Raw genomic sequence first — 20,521 nt, 5'->3', positions numbered from 1 at the left:
TTCAGGAACAGCAAGGAGGCTAGGCTGGCTGGAAAGCAATGAACAATGAAGAGACGGTATGAAATGAGATAGGAGAGGTAGTCAGGGCCACATCTTACAGGGCTTTGTACGACTTTGGATTTTGTACTGAGAGTGATGGGAAGCTTTTGGAGGCTTGAGAGTAGGGAAGAAACATGAACTAGATTTATGTTTTAAAAGGATCCCTCTGGCTGCTGCATCGAGAATAGACTATGGAGGCAAGGGCTGAAGGGAGATCAAGTGGGAGGCTGTTGCAGTAATCCAGGTGAGAGATGATGATGGCTCAGTCCAGGGTGGTGGTGATGGATGAGAGAAGTGGCTGGACCACAAGTGTGTAACTTCTTAGGGGCAGAGACATATGTTATTCATCCATATCCTCAGAGCTTACCACAGGGTCTGATTCTTAACAGGTTTCCAGTTAATTTTGTTAAATGAGTAAAACAAACGCAGCATTCTTGTCACCTTTTCGTACACTTTGCTGCTATTGAAAGCTTTTACTAGAGCTCTTCACTGTTATTTTAACAGCACTGGCCATGGACCACTTTAGTTCTTCTTAACCTGGGCCATCCTACTTCCATTGTTTGTAGGTTCAGCCCCAAGGAGCTAATACTTCGTTGGAGAGGCTAAAATTATTCTAAAGGAGACAACAGCTTAGATAACCAAAAAGGAAAGGACTCGAGTATAGTAGAGGTAAAGGTAAAACTCCCACTTCACAAACTCAAGTTATAAAGTAGTAAGACTTTAACTTAAATAGCATTTTATATTTCATAGCATATATACATTCGTATATTCACAGTCACTCTATAAAGAAGTTATTAATGCTTTTTGTATTTTATGCACTTAGGCTCAGAAGTTAAGTAATTTGTTTATAATCACACAGCCAGCAAGTGGCACATGCCCCAAACCAGATATTCTGTCTCCATATCCTTTACTCTTTCTACCATGTTCATAAATTTATTTACCAAACAACCATCTATTGAATGTATCATGCACTGTGATAGATAATGGGAATGCTGACATAAACAAGACCCCAGTGCTGACCCTGTAGGAGCTTATAGTATAATGGAGGAATTGGGTAAGAAAATCAAAGATTTTAATAAGGTTTGTAAATGCCATTATAGAATTAAGCACCTTCTAAAATAGAAGGTAAAATAAATATTTCTCCCAGTGTTCTAGCAGCTGCCTAGTGTATATTCCATGTTTTCTTATTTTGGGAAGTGGACTTGAATTAAAATGGCATGGCAATGTGATAAATTTATTGTTTATTATTGATAGACATCAAAATCTATACTATATTTTCTGAAGTCTGTAAGATAAGTCTTGCACAGCTTTAGAGTTCTAGCTTTCTAGATGTTATTTCCTAAGCTGAAAATGGTATATTTATTTTAGGATTATTAAGGTCTTAATTTTGCCTTTGCAGTGGGACTAGGCTTGATAGTGTCATATGGTTAGAGGAATATGTATAGAACGATAAGATTTGGTCTTAGAATTACCCAGTTTGGTCAGACCCTTACGTTGGAATGTATGTTATGATAAAGTTGGAATAATGATAGCACCACATTGAGGGGAGACGAGTGGAAATACCACAGACTTCTGAATTAAAAGCTTGAATTATTCTTTTCTTTGTGACCTTCTCTTGCTTAAATAACTTATTTCTTCTTTTTGAAATATGTGTTTGAACAAGTGAGAAAGTACACCTGTCAAAAGATTAACCAGCTGAGAACCATTGTCAGTGTTAATTTTCATTTAATAAATGGCTCTCTGAAGCTATTTAGCAGTCTGTAATCTAGATACAAAGCTATTGACCTATGATGGATAGTGCTGGATTTGTTTGTAAGCTTTGACTTAAATCGTCTAGTTAATTTCTCTAGGTCAGATCAACAGGATTAGGAGTAAGGGTGGTTATGTGGTTTGAATAAATATGGCTAGAGAAATTGAGCAAAATAATTGTAAAACATTAATGATCCACCATCTTGGTAAAGTAAGTTAGAAACTAACAAAGTGACAGTCACTTAAACTTCAACATTATCAGAAATGTTCAAATGACACAGGTTGGTTAATTAAAAGCATTTGTTAGAATTGGGTTTTTGTACATAATGAATTCCAACATGTGTCTGAAAATATTGTGAAATAATGTAATTTAACCATATGTGTGAGCATCTCAGGCTTTCATAATATGTGGACACGCTCTCTTCCAAGATTGTTTGGCTAACATCCTGCTGACTTCTTTTGCTTTTAATAATTAGATAAAAATAGCATGAACTGTAAAATAGAAAGGCTCCTTGATTTGGCAATAGCAGAATACTCACAATTTGAATGAAATAGGAGTCTCCTCACATGAGCTTTTTGTGTATAAAAACTGTGTATTTCATTGAATAAATTAAATTCAAAAGTAGATCATTACTTGCAGCTGTCTATTTTAATGGCTGGGTTTGATACATAGCACAGACAATTACAGTTTCTTTATTCCTGGCTGTACTATAAAATAAGGTGTAGAGGCAAAAATTGTACTTAATATAACTCTTCCACATACTTTCCTGTTTTTAATCAACAAAACTAACTTGAAAATTATGAATTAAGATTTCTCTAATACTAAAAACAGTAATAGTACTCTGGGTTTTATTTTATAGTTAATAAAAATTTAAATGAAGCTTTCCCCCTTTTTAGGACAAGTCTAGGCCATGTTTTCTGGACTAAAGTAGAAGTTGTGTCCGCAGTCATTTCAGTGACTGAACATGCATCAGACCTTTGTTAAACGCTACTAAGGAGTAGTCAAACCAAAGTTTATTTCTTCTTCCTGCTCATATCACTTGGAATGAATTGCCCAAAAGGTGTATGGCAGAAGGAAAAAGAAAAATCAAATAATATTGGAAGGTATACATTGGAATAATTAGTCTAAATAAGCAACCCTTTTCTTTACCTTAAGAAAGAATCCTACCACCTGAAATGCCTGCTTGTTCCTGGGAGAAAGGGCCGGGTCTCTCTCCGTAGATTTCATCTGTAGATAGTATGTGGAGAGTAAGTAAGTGAGCCAGAGACCTCGAATTCAGATTGGCTGCAGACCCCTCTGGCTGCTCCAGTGCTGGTCAAGGCACAAGCAGCCTTTTTCATACTTCCTCTTACTAAATAGATTTCTTAGGAGAATAATAGATGCATGAGAATAGTAAAATTCACATTTCAAATTCCTGTATCTGTCGTACCACAATTGTGCCAAATATTTGAGATGAATTGAGAATGAGAGTTTGACTGAATCTGTATGATTTTCTCGGTTTATGATTAACCTGCATAATACTTGATTATTAAAATATTCCAGGAGAGATTTAGAGTATCTCTTACACATACCTGACATAAATACAATTAGGAGGCAGGATATTTTCATTTGGTTTGGGGATTTTCTCTAGGTTTACTGTCTACTTAAACATGTGAAAAATGTATCCTTCTGCTTCTACCCTTTACCCCCAAACCATTCAGGTGTGGGAGCTGCTCGGTCTGGGAACCTCACGTTCATGGTCGGAGGAGTTGAAGACGAATTTGCTGCTGCCCAAGAGTTGCTGGGGTGCATGGGCTCCAATGTGGTGTATTGTGGAGCTGTTGGGACCGGGCAGGTAACATTTTACATGAATGACCATGACTTGACGATAAAAAATTGGCTAATCTTCATTTCTCCTTTTTGACCACATTCTTACTCCTCCTTACTGTGTTCAATCTATTGAGTCTTTGTTTGCTCAGATTTTCTTAAATTAATTTGGAATAAATTAGTTTTCCATCATTCCTGGTAGAATAAAGTAGACATCAGCCAATTAACTTATTTTAAAAAGATATCTAAAGTTCCATCGTTCAGATTTTCACATGTCATCCCAGTAACCACTGAAATCGTCCTTAAGATTGCTTCTATATGAAGTGCTTATGGTGCCTGAGTTGCTATTATCCTCCATCTAATGTTGTAATTACTTGTTACGGCTCTATTTGTAGTACAGTCACATAGAAGTAACGTGTGCACTTTAATCTTTTCTTGAAAACCAAATAATTTTTATTTAGAAATATGTTATATCAATTCTCTAATCAGATAGAGGTGAATGACAACACTGAACTCTAAAATCAAACTATTTGTCCCCCTCCCACCCAACACACACTCTCACTCAATCACTGCTCCTCTTAATGCTTTGTCATGGTCACTGGCACCCTCTTGATCTTTTTCAAGACTTTGGTATTATCTTAGATATTTCTATTGTCTCCATTCCCTTGTTCAGTCAGTATCCAACTTCTGTTGATTTTTGCTTCAGTGGCTCTCCTTGTTGACTGTTTTGTCCATTCCATACCTTATGGTCCAATCTTTCTCTCATTATTTCACACCTTATTTACTGCTCAGAGGGCCTAATGGGTCTCTGGATGCCAGGTTTACCACTCTGCCCAAACTGTAACCAAAACAAACTCCATCAAGATGTGTGGGTCATCATAGACTTGCCTATTCGGAAACTTTGAGTAGTTCCCTATTTCCTAGCATGTAAATTTTAACTAACCACCCCCCGCCCCCAGCTTTCATAGCTCTTGCGCCAGTCTTAGCTATCAAATTTCTCACCATTCCTTAAAACATAAGCACGAGTCCATTTTCTTACTGTTCTCAGGAACATCCCATGCTCTTACATATTTAATCCCTCTTATATATTTCGCTTTTTCTCTGCTCTTCTCTTTTCTCTCTCTTGCCTATTTAAATCCTGAGTGGCCTTCTGAGAGATGGTTTCAGGTTCTACTTCCTCTCTACTCCTGCCCTCAGTGATTTTATTTTCTCTGAGCTCCTGCTGTCTCTATCTTATGGCCATACAATTTTCCACTTAATTGTTTTTGTATGTTTGTTTATTGCCTTTGTATTCAGTGTGTTACTCCTATTTCCCCAATTAAAATGTAAGCCCCCTTCCTTAAAGAGCAGTCGTACTATGGATGTAATGCACAACATGATGACTGTAGTTAACTTTTGCTGTATAATATATTGTTGTTCAGAGAGTAAATCTTAAGAGTTCTCATCACAAGGGAAAAAATGTATATACACATATATTTTTTCTATCTGTATAAGATAATGTGTGTTTACTAAACTTATTGTGGTAATCATTGTATGATATATGTAAGTGAAATCATTATGCTGTACAACCTAAAGTTATATAATGTTGCATGTCAGCTATATCTCAGTAAAACTGGGGAAAAAGGAGCAATTGTGCCACATAGATTAGTATTCCCTCTAGGACTGAGCCTGTAGGAGGAGCTTGGTTACCAGTTCAGGGTTCTTTCCTAGTGGAATAGGCTCCCCCGTCTGCTTTGGGGTAGCATGTTAGGCTAGGAGGGAGGCGTGCAGTACCACATTCCTTTCCTCGTTTGAGAAAATCAAGAGTTGAATGCTCGCTCTTTTAGAAAGAAGCCTGTAGAATTGGGTAAACAACAACTTCTTGTGAGTTATAATTGGAAAATAAAGATATTTAATATGTACTCACTTATTTTCAGGCTGCAAAGATCTGCAACAACATGCTGTTAGCCATTAGTATGATTGGAACGGCTGAAACTATGAATCTTGGAATCAGGTTTGTTGAATAGTACATTTTCATATACTAACAATTTTTATGAGCTTTCCTATTTGATTTTCTGATGTTGAAAAGAAATATTCATGAGAAATAAATGAGTTGATCCAGGAACATTTTGAAAGTACTTCATTATTGAACTTTAATAGACTTTGCTTATTTGACGACCAATAGGACCCTGGAGAGCATGAATACTCTTTGCCATAGCCGTAAAATGTATTGCACTGTATGTTAGTAGTTACATTATCCTTTTTATATGAGCACTCCATTTCTTCTGTTATGTTGAAATGCAAGAAACACTTTTACTATAAAATTTAAACACACTTTGGCAGTGTAGGACAAATTTGTATAAAACACATTTTTGATGTATAGTGAATTTAAGTAATATGCTACCACGTGACTGGTTTTATGTATCTATTTTAAATATAGTCCTCAAAGTCTACACTAAAAGGCCTCTTGGTTGTTTATTCTCAGGATAAACTGGATGGCATTCATAAAGCTGCAACGTATGTGCATAATTCATTTTAACTTGCCTGTGGTTTTGTTTCTTTACGTTAAGGATATATCTTTCCATTAAAATAAAATAGCATTTATACTTTGCTTAAAGGAATCCTGTTTTTCCTATGATGATGATCATCCTCTCAATGCTTAAGGTTAATGTCTTGATTTTAACCTTTAATCTTTTGAGTTAGGAATGCTACATATGATTAATTACCTAATTAATTTTTTGAATGTTTTGTGTTTCATGAATATGATAAATATACATTTCTTACTTTAGAAAATGTTTAATGAGCAAGGTGCTTTATTCAGGTGTTTTCTTCATACTTCCCAAAACTGCTTACCAAACATATCACAAATCAGAGTAGTGTTTCATATTTCATCTTTGGATAAAAGCAATAAGAAGAGTCAAAGTGCTTGAGATATTTTTAAAAACACAGTAATGGATTCACATTTCCTCTTAATTACCATATCAAGATGCTGTTGTTTTATTGAATTGCCCTTGTCTCAGATGTTAAACTATCTTGACCTATTAAGTTGTCATATTGTAATTGAGATAAAAGAGGAATTTGCTTTGCATCAGTGCTAATTGGTTTATCAATATCCTGTACCATTTACATTTTAAAATTGAATGTCTGGAAGATGGTAAGGCATATCTGTACAAAGCCTTAATAAAACTAGTTGTATATAGGAAGCTGTTCAAAGTGTTATGTCTGTGTCGTAGCCAGTTTTAGGCTATGGCTCACTTATCATAAATGAAAAACTGGTTACTAGTAACTTGTTTTCATGTTCTTCCTCTAGACTAATTTCCTGGAGGAGGAAAATGTAAATTTCTGGAACCAAAATTGCATACAAAATTAATTGGTGTTGATAGTAGGATTAGAGCATTTGTATGCATATGCATCTTTAGAATTTTATCTTCATTTTTCTGGATATAAATGAATATGTAATAAAAAAGTAAAAGCCTGGATGAACTTAGGTTATACTATACTGAGATTTCCCTCTTTATCTTTTCCAGTTTATTTTATATTCTGCTTCTTACTTTGAGCATCACTGGATCAGGATGTTCCTTAGGCATAGTGATGCATCCTCTGGCATTCCTCAAATAATTTTCCTAGCAAAACTCTTATTAGATGATCATTTGCCATTCTAAAATGAAGTTTTTGTATGGTAAGTGCTTGTGGAAGTCTTAACTCCAAACACCAGCTAATAAGGAATAGTATGAAAATCAGTTGAGTCAAATGAATAAAATATATACAATGAAATGTATACATTGGCTACTAGAGTGGGTTTGTTATCACAGAGAAAATGAACAATGATAAAATTCCAAATAGAAACGTTAAGAACAGAAACAATACATTTTCCTGTATTATTGTCCTTTCCAATATGATAAAAACAATATTTAGAAATATAAAACTTTTAAATGTTTAATACAAAACTCTACATACATTACTGTTACTGATATATATATATATTTATATATGTATAATATTTACATATATATAAAAAGTGTTTGAACACAAAGCAGGAACTCACTAGTTTTACTTAACTGTTAAAATAATTTATAAATTTCTGGTGCTTCAGATTGTACTAATGAATTGCTATTTTCATAACATTAGGGTTTTATCAGTTTATCTTACAAAGATTCTCACTGGTTTGAAAGTCCTGAAGATGATTGCTTCCTCTATTGTCTTTTCTCCATGGTTTACAGACATGGTTTAAAATGACAGGATTGTTCTCTAATAGAGTATAGAGAGTGGCCACGATTTATTGAGCTTTGCAAGGTGAAAGAGAAAATTGGCATCAGCAAGCATAAATTCCCAAGTAGTAAATTCCCACAAAGTAGTACAGCATCAAAGTGGTTCAGCCACATTTATATTCTATTCACTCTGAAGTAAAATTTTTTTTAGAGCATTAATGTCAACATTTACAAATTGAGTCACCCGTTCCTATGAAGTGATCATTTCTGATTAATTTCATTCTCATAAGTCAGTGTTTTTTCTGGGACACTGATGTTTCCCTTTTTTTTTTTTTTTTAAACAGAAGAAGAAAATCTTACAGTTTAAAACTCTTATTGACCCTGTGATCTTTCACGGTGAATCTTTATGGATGTTAGTGCAATTTTAGAATGTTGTAAAAAAGTAAAGCATAAAAAATATTGGTATACAACATATTCTGAGATTCTTTTCTATTAGACCTTTCTGCCTTCTAATTGGGTTCTAGTTAGGACTCAGAACATAATTTTATGGCAGTGAGAGTGCCCTCCTTGCATTGGAGAGATTTGTGTCTGTGCGTCACTTAGGCACAATGTTGATAATGTGAGTTTTGTTGTTTTGTTTTTATTTTTGCTCCACTGGGGATTGTTTTTTGTTTTTCTTTTTTTACTATTAGTGGTATAGCAAGTTATTTGCATTACCAGTCAGGGCTCAGGCCCCTCCAGCAACAACTGTAATGTCTTCTTCCACCATAAGAAGCTTAAAACAGTTGAACTTCTGGAAGACTGTTCAAGATGAAAACTATCCTACAAGCATAGTTTTAGTTTCTCGGCTACTGCCCTTAGAAGATGTTGCCTTTCCCTTTAGGAGCTGACTGAAGCCTCTTATTTATATACCCTAATAGATATAACAAATGGAAAAAGGTTTATAATACAATTTTGACTAGATTTCTTAATAGACTGATGAAATGCCATCGTATTGGCTGATTGTTGAGTTCACTATCCACATGACCCAGTGAGACTCAGGATGGTGAGAGTTTGGGTATCTGTCAATGCTTGCATCCCAGCTTTGCCACAGACTTCAGCTTTTCTCATCTATGAAATGACAGAAATAATAGTATCTATCCCCTGGGTTGTTGTGAAGATTAAATGAGTTAATCGATGTAGATCTTTTAAAACAGTTCCTGGCACACAGTACGTGTTCAATATGTGGTAGTTATTGATGTACAAAACTTTATACCCAGCAATTTACTGGTTTCTTTCATACAAAGAGCCATTATAAAACAATTGTCATAAAAGCCTTCTGCTTTTTCTTATAACCAATCTCTTTCAAAATAAAAAAAGATTGAAAAGAGACTCATACAAATGTTAAACAAGTGGTGCATTATGGCATGCTTAAGTTCTTGTTTGCTTTGTGTGTTCGAAATATACGTCTGTTTATTTCCAAATCTGAATATCATGATTAGGAAAACTAGCTGGCATTATATGTTTATTTGTTTGTTGCCTGTCTCCCCAACTAGAATGAGAGATCCAGGAAGGGGATCGGGTTTGTCTGCTCATTTCTGTATCTTAAAAACATACTCGCACATAGCAGACACTCAGGGAAGATTTGTCAAATGGATAAGGAGAGGAGAGAGGGAGGGAGAGAGGCACTTCTCCTGCCTCAGGTGACAGTTACCTGGGTGAGTGTCTTAACTGGCCCATTCCTGGAGGGCAGGCTTCTTTCCTGTGGTCTCCTTGGCTCCAAGCGCAGCACCTGCACAGGGCAGATCTGTGTAAACATTGGTGAATAAGCAAGTTAAAACTGACATGGTCTTAGATGTGTCATTTTCAGATCTGTTCTTGTGATACAGACATCTCAGTTTAGTGACATAATTTGCTTTGTTCTTACATAAAACCAGGCAGTATAGATACTTATAGAGAATATAAAGTGAACAAATTTTTTTGGTCCTTAAAAGCCTTGGTTATAGTGAAGGCAAATGTTTGGATTCTCTTTAATTTTTTTATAGTTTATGCATCATTTTTACTTCTCCCAAAAGTTCATTTAAAATTCTTGTGTTTTAAAGGTGAGTAGATTGGACACAGTGACGTTTATTTGAGTTGCATTATATATGCGGTCAGAGTGATGAATTTATTCTCTGTATCAGAGAACATTCCAGCAATTGTAAAGCCACATGCATGCACACGCACACTCTCGAACCACATCCAGTGGCAAGTTATTATGGGGACTGACAGACTGTCATCCTTTTGATGGCTTGAGCTGTATATCTCCTGAGCAGCAATGGGGCTCTTATGCAGAAAGTATCATATGTTCCCAGCCAATTTACAGGGAAACAGCAATAACATTTTATCATGGTTGAGAGCCCAGTAGCTGCTTCCTATTAAACTTGCCCTTTCAGATACCTGTCTTGGATTAATTTGTTGATTTCAAATGGAAACTCAGTCTTCTCCAGTGAAGCATGACGTTCTAGGATAGACTCTCTGAATGACAATTACTGTGTATTCTAGCTGGTTTCAGACCATTACAAGCCTTGGGCACAGTGGAAGACAGAGGACTTCAGTAACTGATTTTAATATCATGTCTAATTTTAACTGTCAGTTATGTATGTGCCAGTGAAAGAATCCTCAGAAAGATGAAATGCAAAGCACTTCTAACTTGCTCTTTTTAATGATACACTTTGCTGTAGGGTGGGGAGTAGGGGGAGGAGAAGTGGAGAGGGAGTAACCATCTCCTGAAGGGAATCAGCTCCTTGGGGAAGCAGCAGACTTGAAAAGAGAGTGCGTAACAACTGCCACCTCGTTTTTGTGTGTGCCCTTCAGGATGCTTCTAAATAGTAATACACCAAAAAGGGTTCCATGAATCAGTGCCGGTACTTTTCCTCGAACATTCAAGAAAAATGTGATGTAGGGTTTTACAAAGGGTAATAAGCCTTGCTCACCATTTTGGTGAGTATTACAGACAGAGCATGAATTTTTTTTAGCAATAAAAACTGTTGTGAGGTACTGCTGAGTATAACCCAGTAGATTATATCCAATGTCACTGTGTCAGATACATACATACAGGGGAGTAACTCTGCTGCTTTAAATGTGATGCACCATTTTAAAAGAAAATCTAGGGGCTGGCCCTGTGGCCGAGTGGTTAAGTTCATGCGAAACTCCGCTTCGGCAGCCCGTGGTTCGCCAGTTCAGATCCCGGGCGCAGACCTACACACCACTCATCAGGCCATGCTATGGCAGCATCCCACATAGAAGAACAAGAATGACCTACAACTATGATATATAACTATGTACTGGGGCTTTGGGGAGAAAAAAAAAAAAGGAAAAGAGGAAGATTGGCAACAGATGTTAGCTCAGGGCCAATCTTCCTTGCTGAAAAGCATACTTAAAAAAAAAAGAAAAGAAAAGAAAATCTAAATTAGAAAGCCCCTGAATTATATTTCAAATGGAAGGAAGAATTGATATTTGGGGTCTTTAAAAATATTCCCTGCTCATGGAATATATTAGACATATACATTCTTGAATATTTCTGCTTAGAGAATGTATTTGCAATTACAGCTAATTAACTAATTGCTAATTTGTGATTTTGCTTTTCACAATTATTACCTGAGCACATTGGCTTTATCTTTTCTTGAGTCATCTGCTGCAACAGCATACTGATAGCCTAATTTTATTTAAAAGAGGAAAGAAAGCATCAGTAGCAAACTACACATGTAATAAATTTGGATCTTTATAAAAGATGGAAACTGTTGAGTTTCTTTGGGCAGTCTACAGTTGAACTGAATGTATGCTAGTTAATTTAGATTGAATCTTTTACATCTATTATAATCTTCAGTAAAAACCCCTCCTTATATCGTGGCCCACCATATGACTTCATATATGTGGCATGCCATGTAGTATTCCTTGAACCACAGCTACTCCTGGAAAGCCTGATTACGTAACAGTTATATTACATAAGCAGTCCATACGTGCCCTAGCCCCCTACTCTAGCTTTGGAAAAATGTTTTCCTAGTCACAATATTCAGATTTGGAAATAAACAGACGTATATTTCAAACACAGAAAGCAAACAAGAACTTAAGCATGCCAAAATGCACCATTTGTTTAACATTTGTATGAGTCTCTTTTCAATCTTTTTTTATTTTGAAAGAGAGTGGTTATAAGAAAAGCAGAAAGTTTTTATGACAATTGTTTTATAATGGCTCTTTGTATGAAAGAAACCAATAAATTGCTGGGTATAAAGTTTTATTTGAAACTTGCTTCACTGATCCTTAGCAAAACTGTGCTTCCCAAACAGCGTTAAAATAGTTAGAATCAAAGTGATACAGCACTTTGATTCCACTTTTCTCTGGGTCCACATTGAACACCCGTTTATGCCATCAGCTCAGTGATAGCACAAATGATGTTTCCGCTTGGGCAAGCTTTGTTTTATCAGGATCAGTAACCTTATCAGCAGTTGACCCAGAACTATAATGCATGTCTCTGAATAGATAGCATATGTCACAACTCTGTGCACACTTGCTTCATAAGCAAGATTGTCTAATGAAGATTTAATAAATAAGCAAGAGTTTGCAGCAAGAAATGTCTTCTTTTATAATGATAACTTCTCTTAAGCTCGTTTCACTGCTCATGGTTCATCTCTTGCATTTATTCTCATAAAAGCTAATAGAATAAATATACATATAAATGCATCCTCACAGACTCCCATGATGCATAGTTTAACTGTCAGTATTTCTTTCTGAAATATATCAGTTGTGAGTAAAGAATGGAGAATTTAGATTATCGTATGGGTTTATGGTTCTTATGTGACACATAAGTGCAGTAATGTCCAAAAGACTAGAAGACCCATGTATGGGATAAACCAACAGCACTTTTCTGCAATTATGTATTATTTCTTAAAAGTAGTGTAGTGCAGAGGGTTTTCTCTCAGTGCAGAATGTCCTGGCTTAGAAATGTTTAATCACTAGCTTTTAATATCCTATAATTTAAGATTGGATTCTTCACCCTCATCAATCTGCTTTGATATTTGAAGACATACAATAAATGGAAAGAGAAGATGGAGCATCCTCAAACATAAATAAGTCATGCATGACTTGTACATTTTGACATTTAACACTTCTTTTCTTTGACCTTTGACAGGTTAGGGCTTGACCCAAAACTCTTGGCTAAAATTCTAAATATGAGCTCAGGACGGTGTTGGTCAAGTGACAGTTACAATCCTGTACCTGGGGTGATGGATGGAGTTCCCTCGGCTAATAACTATCAGGGTGGATTTGGAACAACACTCATGGCTAAGGTATGGTAAGTGCAGAGACTACAGAGAGAGGGAAAGACTGTTTGCTAGTCTAATTCTCCTCCCTCCCTCCCCCTCTCTCTCTCCCCCCACCCCTTTCCCTTTTAACAAAGCATATGTCTGTCCTAAAAGGCAAGATTACTAAAATAGTTATTCACTCACTCACTGGAAATGAGTTAAAACTTAGCTTAGATAAAAATCCTTACCTTGTTTGTTTTTATTCCTGGCCTTTCGCATGAGAAGAATGGGCTGGGATTTTTCTTTTGTGCTTGGGTTTGTGTGTAATTTGAGCTGGTAAAATTTTGTTCTTCATCATTAATTTACATTAATTTACCAAGTCCTTAGAATGGAAGCAGTAAGACTTTTCTGATGGTTAATAATACACTGACATTGGATATACCCATCACAAAAGAAGAGATCTTTCTCATGATACTGGATATCTAAATACATCTTCCTGCTTTAAGAATATTAATGTATTTATGTGTAAAGTAATTCAAAAGTAAATTGTTGGCCTCCTCTTGTTTATGATCTCAACTTTAGGAAATATGTTTTGATGAACAGACTTCCAGATTTCTGCATAGAGCTTGTTCCCTGTCTGTCCGTCTGTTCGCCCCCACCACCTCAGTGACTTTTTTTCCCTTGATTACCAAAGTAGTAATAGATATACCTGGATACCATATTCAGCTTACTGTCCTTCCTTCCCCTTGACATTCTGTCGGTTCTACTTCTTGAATATGACTTGAATTCATCCATTTCATCCTTCTGCCACTACCAGTATCTTGGCTGAGCCTCATTTAGATTAAACCACATCAGCCCTCAACTGGTCTCCTTACCTTTCATCCTCATCTTCTCTAGTTCATTTTCCACACCATGGTAAAGAGTGGGCTTCCTAAAATGTAAAAACCTGATCACGTCATTTCTCCAGAGCCTTTTTCATGGTTCCCAATTATTTGTAGGTTAAAGCCCATCTCTGCCAGTTGCCTTACAATGCCCTATTTGGCCTTGGCTTGCCTCACCCGCTCATTTTTGCCTTCCCACCCCCATCTCCTTGCTTTAGCCCTACTGAACTCATTTCTGCCTCTCGTTCTTTTTCACTTGCAAACCTGCACGCTTGCTGTTCCCCCTGCCTGGATTGTTCTTCCTTGTCCCCCCACCCCAGCCTTTGGCACAGTACCTGGAACATTGTCAGCACACTTTAAATATTTATTAGGTGAAGCAATAGTTGAAACTATGTTTCTTATTTTGCAGTTTTATTTCTCTTCATGTTTCATTTAAGAAAATAGTTTTATGTCGATCTGTACCTTGTATCTAGGTTTGCATATCATCCACACAGGCTTTTATAATTGTGCTTTGTGGCTGTTGTTGGAAACAGAAAGTAGATCCTTAAGTGTATTGTTTTCATTAAAGCTGCAGGGTGATTTATTAGGGCACGTGGAAGAAGGGGAGAATCACATTTATGCCCGGTTTCCATTACGTATCTATACGAAGTGGGTTGAGACCTGTTAGCTTATTTCGTTCCTAAAATGCTGCTAATGGCTCGAACAGAGGAGACAGCTGACAAGTCAAGTGTAGGAAGCAGTAGAGGCTTCTAATAACAAGGGGATGGATTTTCCAGCTCCTGCCCTTCAGCAGGGCTGGCTTTGCTTTGGTATGCTCCACCATAGCTGTCCCTTCCTGCCACTGTGAATGTGTCCTTCCTTTAAAATTATTTTCTTGATAATAAAATACAGCTTTTTCAACTAATAGCATAAGACAGTACAGTAGTAAAACATATGGATATTACCGTTCTCTTTTACTCTTGTTTTCTCTATGAAATGCAGTTGTCATTTCCCTTAGAAAGAGGAAGACTTCTTAATTTTGTTAAGAATAAGAATACTTAGAAAGGAACTTTTAAAAATCTTTCAGGGCCAGCCTGGTGGTGCAGCGGTTAAGTTCGCACGTTCCGCTTTGACGGCCTGGGGTTCGCTGGTTCAGATCCCAGGTCCGGACCTATGCACCACTTGTCAAGCCATGCTGTGGCAGGCGTCCTACATATAAAGTAGAGGAAGATGGGCACAGATGTTAGCTCAGGGCCAGTCTTCCTCAGTAAAAAGAGGAGGATTGGCAGCAGATGTTAGCTCAGGGCTAATCTTGCTCAAAAAAAAAAAGAAAGAAAAAGGAAAAAAGATCTTTCATCACCTCAGATAGCTGTTAGCAAAGACATACCATAGCTACTTAGATTAGTATAGAGAAATTAATAGAGATTTTTAAAAATCTCCTGTCATTGTTACGGTGATTAAAGCAGTTGTAGTGCTGGGGCAGATCAAGGCTTTACTTACTAAGAGATGTTTTGTTCAATTGCCATTAAATCTCATTGTGCTGGGGGATATGATGTTAGCATGTCCTTGAGGAAGAAGCTTATACATTTATTTCTAGGTCTTAACATCATAAAATTCTAACATATTGTCTGTGTATAATCAGACCATAATTAATACAAAAATTAGATCATTCTTCTGAACTTTCTAACCTAGAAGTCTGTTTCTGATGGGCACTAAGGAATGACTTATGGAAAATCATGATGACTCTTGGTACTCCCCCAATATACTGTTTGCTTGTAAAACATGACAAATTGGTCCTCCATTAATTTGTGAAGCCTTTTTGCAATTGTTTTATATTTTTTCCTGAACCACCCAGTGAGCTCATAAATATTTTGATTAGTGAAGTGAAATATTTGTTTGTTTTAAATTATATACTATAAGCTTCAAAGGATGCTTTCTTTTTCCAACATTTCAGGATCGACAAGCCACAGGCTTTTATAGACTAATCACCTTTCTCTTTTTAGAATGTCTATCCTTTAAGGTAGCAACCACCAAAGCTATTTTAGTTTCCCTTTTTTGGTTTTATTAGCTTTTATGTGGTATATTTACTTGCCCCTTTAAAAAACTCTAATAGACTTTTCTTCTCAATAGTGTTATCTTCTCAGTATGTTATGCTTACTCTGAGTTCTTATTTTCTAGTTATAGAACTAGGTTAAAAATTAAATGCAGTCTTTCTGTGTAGTTTTCCCTGTCATTTTAAAATAAATGCATCTTGCAGATGTGCTGCAAAATGATGTCAACAAAAGACGCTTATTTGCTTGTATGGGTAAAAGCAATAATGTAGTTGTCCACATTTGTTAGGTGTGTGGGTATTAATTAAACTTGCTTTTCAGTGTAACCTATAGGAGAATTTAAGGTTAAATAGATTTTCCAAATCTATGTGTTTAAAGGTGAAAATTATATAAGCACAAAATAATGTTCACACCTGTAGCATCGTACATATCCAAGAGGCTAGAGATTTAATTCATTCTTTAAATTTTGCTTGTTTTTTCTTTGAATCATTTTCTCCTTTGAGTGGATGGTATCGGTAACTGCTCAGTTATTAAGGATGTTCCTCAAAGAGTAGAAATATTTCTCATGTTGCTTCTTATCTTCCCCTTTCATTGCTTGTTGACTTTTCCATTGGTGGGGAAATGAGGACGATAATGGAAAGAAGGAAATCTAGGTGGTTTTGCCACTTGTTTACAGCTCTTATAAAATCACAAATAAAATGAAATGTAGGAATATTGTTTCAATTATCCATGTCTTCATTGTTTTCCATCTACCCCAGATATTTCAAATTTGGACACATTTCTATTTTTATGGTAGTGGATATACATTAGCTATAGCTTAACTATAGAAGATTTATAGTGTTAACTTTTGTCCGTTTTTAAACAACTGTAGGTTTTCTGAAACTCTCAGAATGAAGCATTAGCTCTCTGAGATGTCAAAAGGTTGTTGCCAAGATGATTGTCCCATTGCACTTAAAATAAAATCTGAACTCCTTACCAAACATATTAAAGCTTCCGTGTTCCCCCTCTGCCCATCCCCAAGCTCTTGGCCCTCCTCAGCCCCTTTGCTCACTCTAATTCAGCCTCATTGGCCTTCTTACTATTTCTTGAATATCCAAGCCATGTCCCACCACAAAGCCCTTACCTTGTGGTTCCATCTGCCTGAAGCTCTCTTCCCCCAGCTCTCCAAAGACCTCAGTACTGTCTGACATTCAGATCTTAGGTCCAGTGTCTTCACCTCGGGGGGGTCTTCCCTAAACATTTCATCTAACAAAACTCTCTTCCTCCCACCCCAACCCTTGCCATCCATCACTTTCTAACCCCTTACTCTGCTTTATTTTTCTTCACAGCACTTGTCATTGTCTGGAATTTTAGTATTTATCATCTCTCTTCTCCTGGGCAGTAAAGCTTCGTGAGAACCGTGACTTAGTTTTGTCATGACTGTATCACCAGCACTTAGAATAGTGCCCAGCACTCAGCAGTTGTTAAATATTTGTTGAATAAGAGATATTCAGTAATTCCCTAATGGGGTTTGTCTTAGGCTTACAGGTTTCTGTAGATTTGGAAAAGCTTTTCCCTGTGTGATCTCACCTGTATAGTAACCCCTGTGCAAGGTCAAAACAGAACAAAAAGGTCTGGTGGAACGTGGAGGAGTGGAGAGGATACTTGGAAATCAAGGTTTCTGTGTGGAGCAGTTTTGCAGCCCTATTAAAGCACTGTAAAAATATGCATAATTTGCCATAGTGCTTCTAGGTACCTTATCTTTTCAGGCTTCAGTTTTCCTCTTTTGAAACCAAAGCATTAGGAGCCACAGTTCCAAAGTGACCCCTAACTACCAGTCTCCATGTGTTTCCTCCTCTTCTTGTTTGATTTAGGATCTGGGATTAGCACAAGACTCTGCTACCAGCACAAAGAGCCCGATCCTTCTGGGCAGTCAGGCCCACCAGATCTACAGGATGATGTGTGCAAAGGGCTACTCAAAGAAAGACTTCTCGTCCGTGTTCCAGTTTCTACGGGAGGAGGAGACCTTCTGAGTCTGCACTTTGGCCGTGGACACTGTTGGAAACCAAACTCTATCTTGGAGCCCCCTTATAGCTGCCTCCACAAGTAAATGGGTTTAATCAAAGATCACCCATCTGCTTTTGATTGTCTAGGTCACAGTAAACCCCAGGATTTTCACCCATTTTTAACTGCTTATTCTTTTTATCTGTTTAGCAAACATAGATTATCTGTAATTTTTTTTTCTGCAAGCCACTGATGGTCTCTATCATAACTAACTAGCTGACTGACCTTTTTCAAAAGTTTGATCCCTGAGCATCTTCAACTAAATCATTGCTTACTTCAATTAGATATTATTTACTCCACTTTACAAATAAAACCATATAATTTTTCAACAGGATGAGACCTGTCTTAAAGGAAAGAAAAGAAACGGTGTGAGGAAAGGAATTAGAGAAAGGAGAAGTCTAGTGAGTTATTACCTGTGTCCCTCAGGAAATTAGTCCTGTTAATCAAGTGGGGGTATTCTAGCATTACTGAGGTTACTGATTTGCTTTCCAGGGAGTTGACAAAGCAAGTGAACTCCTGGCTGCATGTCTTCTAATTTGGATTCTGTTACAGTATCCTAGTGTATTCCTCTTCTAACAACTCCCGATACTTAGCAAACTTGTTTTTTATATTTTGCTTCCTTGTACATTCTTACTACATGTTTTTTGACTTCAAAAGAATGACATCTTTAGACCTGTTTCAGAGCCAAGCAGATGATATTTGCTTAGATAATTACTACATTATTCTAAATATAACCATATTATTTTGAATTCCAATAAATTTTTATGCTGATAATACTTTCTTAGAGTTTTTGCGTCTTCTCAGCCATTTGGTGAACAATCAAATGATCTGACAAACTGGGGTTACAGACTAGTGGGGAAAGGATGGGAAGAGCGGGGTGGTCAGAAAGAACCAAGCTCTGAATTGGCCAGTGGCAAGCCAGCATCCTGCTGCTCTACCTGAATCCTAATGGACATTCATTTGAATGTCTCTAGGTTATGGGCGCTATAGGAATTCAGCCTGCGCTCAGTATAGTATGTCCCAATATGGAGCACAGTTGCCACTTTCTCCACCTCGGCCCCTAGAAATATTCCAGATGATAGACCTAGACACCAAATTTGGTGGAAAGTACTACCACCTCCATTATTTTCCTGGTGATAAAAAATTCCAGGCACTATTATAAGTGCCGGGGCTACAGTGATGAACAAATCAGACAAAAATCCTGCCTTTGTAGATCATAAATTCTGGTGTCTCGTATGCATATCTGTGAGGAGGTGTGACAAACAAGAAATAAATGTTTAATGCTTACGTCTGGTGATGATAAGGACTAGAAGGAAAAATAAAGCAGGATAAGGGGGATGAATGGGGAGTGCCAGGGGTATTTTGTTAGGGTGATAAGGAGAGTTCTCTTTGACAAGGTGGCATTTGAGCAGAGATGAGGAGGAGGTGAGGGAACAAGCCATGCAGATATCTGAGGCAAGAACATTCTAGGCCCAGGGAACAGAAAGTACAAAGGTCCTGATGTAGGATAACACTAGATATGAGGAATAACAAGGAGGCTGTAAGTAAAGTGTCATGAGATGAGGGGGCCAGACCATGTAGGGGCTTGGAGGCTATTTTAGGACGTTGGCTTTTATTCTGAGTGAAACAGGCCATGTATCAGCAAAAGCTAACTGATACACTGCCACCCCCAAAATTTAGTGGCTTAAAAGAATAAGTGTTTATTCTTTGTCAAGATTCTTTAGGTTGGCTATTTTATTCTTCTGAACTGGGCCAACTCATCTGGAGCTGGAGGGCCTAGTTTGGCCTCACTCACCTGGGACAGCTGGGGTGGTTGAGGCTTCTCTCCACATGGTCGCTCATCCTCCAGGAGGCTAACCTGAGTTTGTTCACATGGTGGCAGAAGGGCTTCCAGCAGCAACATAGAACAAGCCCCAGTGAAGAAGCACTTGTCCAACCTCTGTTTGCTTCATGTCTGTACTGTGCCATTGGCCAAAGCAAGTCGTCCACCCAAGTGCAAAGTCAACATGGAGGGGATTCTGTAAGATTGTGGGCATAGAGAGGGGCATCAGGGAGGCCATTTTGCAAACACCCTATCATAGCCAGCCCGTGGAAGATTTCGTTCAGAGAATTGATATGCTCTGACCTACTTTTTCAAGAGATCACTCTGGCTGCTATGAGAACAGACTGTGGAGACAAGGGTGGAAGCAAAGAGACCAGTAGGAGACAATTGTAATAATCCAGTTGAGAAATGGTGGCAGCTTGGACCAGAAAGATAATGATGGAGGAGACGAGAAGTGGTCAGATTCTGAACATGAAAGATAGAGCCACTAACTGTGGATGAAGTGAGAGACAAAGGGAGGAGTCAGGGGTGGTGGAGAAAGTGGAAGAAAGGAGTTACCATTTACTATGTGAGGAAGATGGTGGGAGAAGGATTTAGGGAGAATTGTGGAAGGTTTAGGAGAAAAAAATCAGGAGTTTACTTGAGATGCCCAGTAGACATCTAAGTTGAGAAAAACAAAGGTCCAGGGACCAAGCACCATGT

At 37.3% G+C, this 20,521-nt stretch overlaps 1 protein-coding gene across 4 annotated transcripts in view; it reads left to right on the top strand.

Annotated features, from left to right (window-relative positions):
- The window catches only part of HIBADH (3-hydroxyisobutyrate dehydrogenase), a 111,173-nt gene extending 92,400 nt beyond the window's left edge, over positions 1 to 18,773 (top strand). For 2 of the 4 annotated variants that reach the window (XM_001499874.6, XM_070264722.1), the window contains exons 5-8: positions 3,490 to 3,623; positions 5,512 to 5,588; positions 12,932 to 13,088; positions 17,808 to 18,773. In XM_001499874.6, the coding sequence (XP_001499924.1) occupies positions 3,490 to 3,623; positions 5,512 to 5,588; positions 12,932 to 13,088; positions 17,808 to 17,966 (527 nt within the window). In that variant the 3' untranslated portion in view covers positions 17,967 to 18,773. Of the gene's footprint in view, positions 1 to 3,489; positions 3,624 to 5,511; positions 5,589 to 12,931; positions 13,094 to 17,807 lie in introns of all 4 variants that reach the window. The other 2 variants (XM_014739146.2, XM_070264721.1) reach the window with 1 other exon arrangement.
- Positions 18,774 to 20,521: the final 1,748 nt, after the last annotated feature.

This window comes from Equus caballus, chromosome 4, assembly GCF_041296265.1.
Source record: "Equus caballus isolate H_3958 breed thoroughbred chromosome 4, TB-T2T, whole genome shotgun sequence".
Taxonomy (NCBI): domain Eukaryota; kingdom Metazoa; phylum Chordata; class Mammalia; order Perissodactyla; family Equidae; genus Equus; species Equus caballus.
Note: the sequence above shows the minus strand (reverse complement) of the source record. Positions and strands in the feature narration are given on the sequence as shown.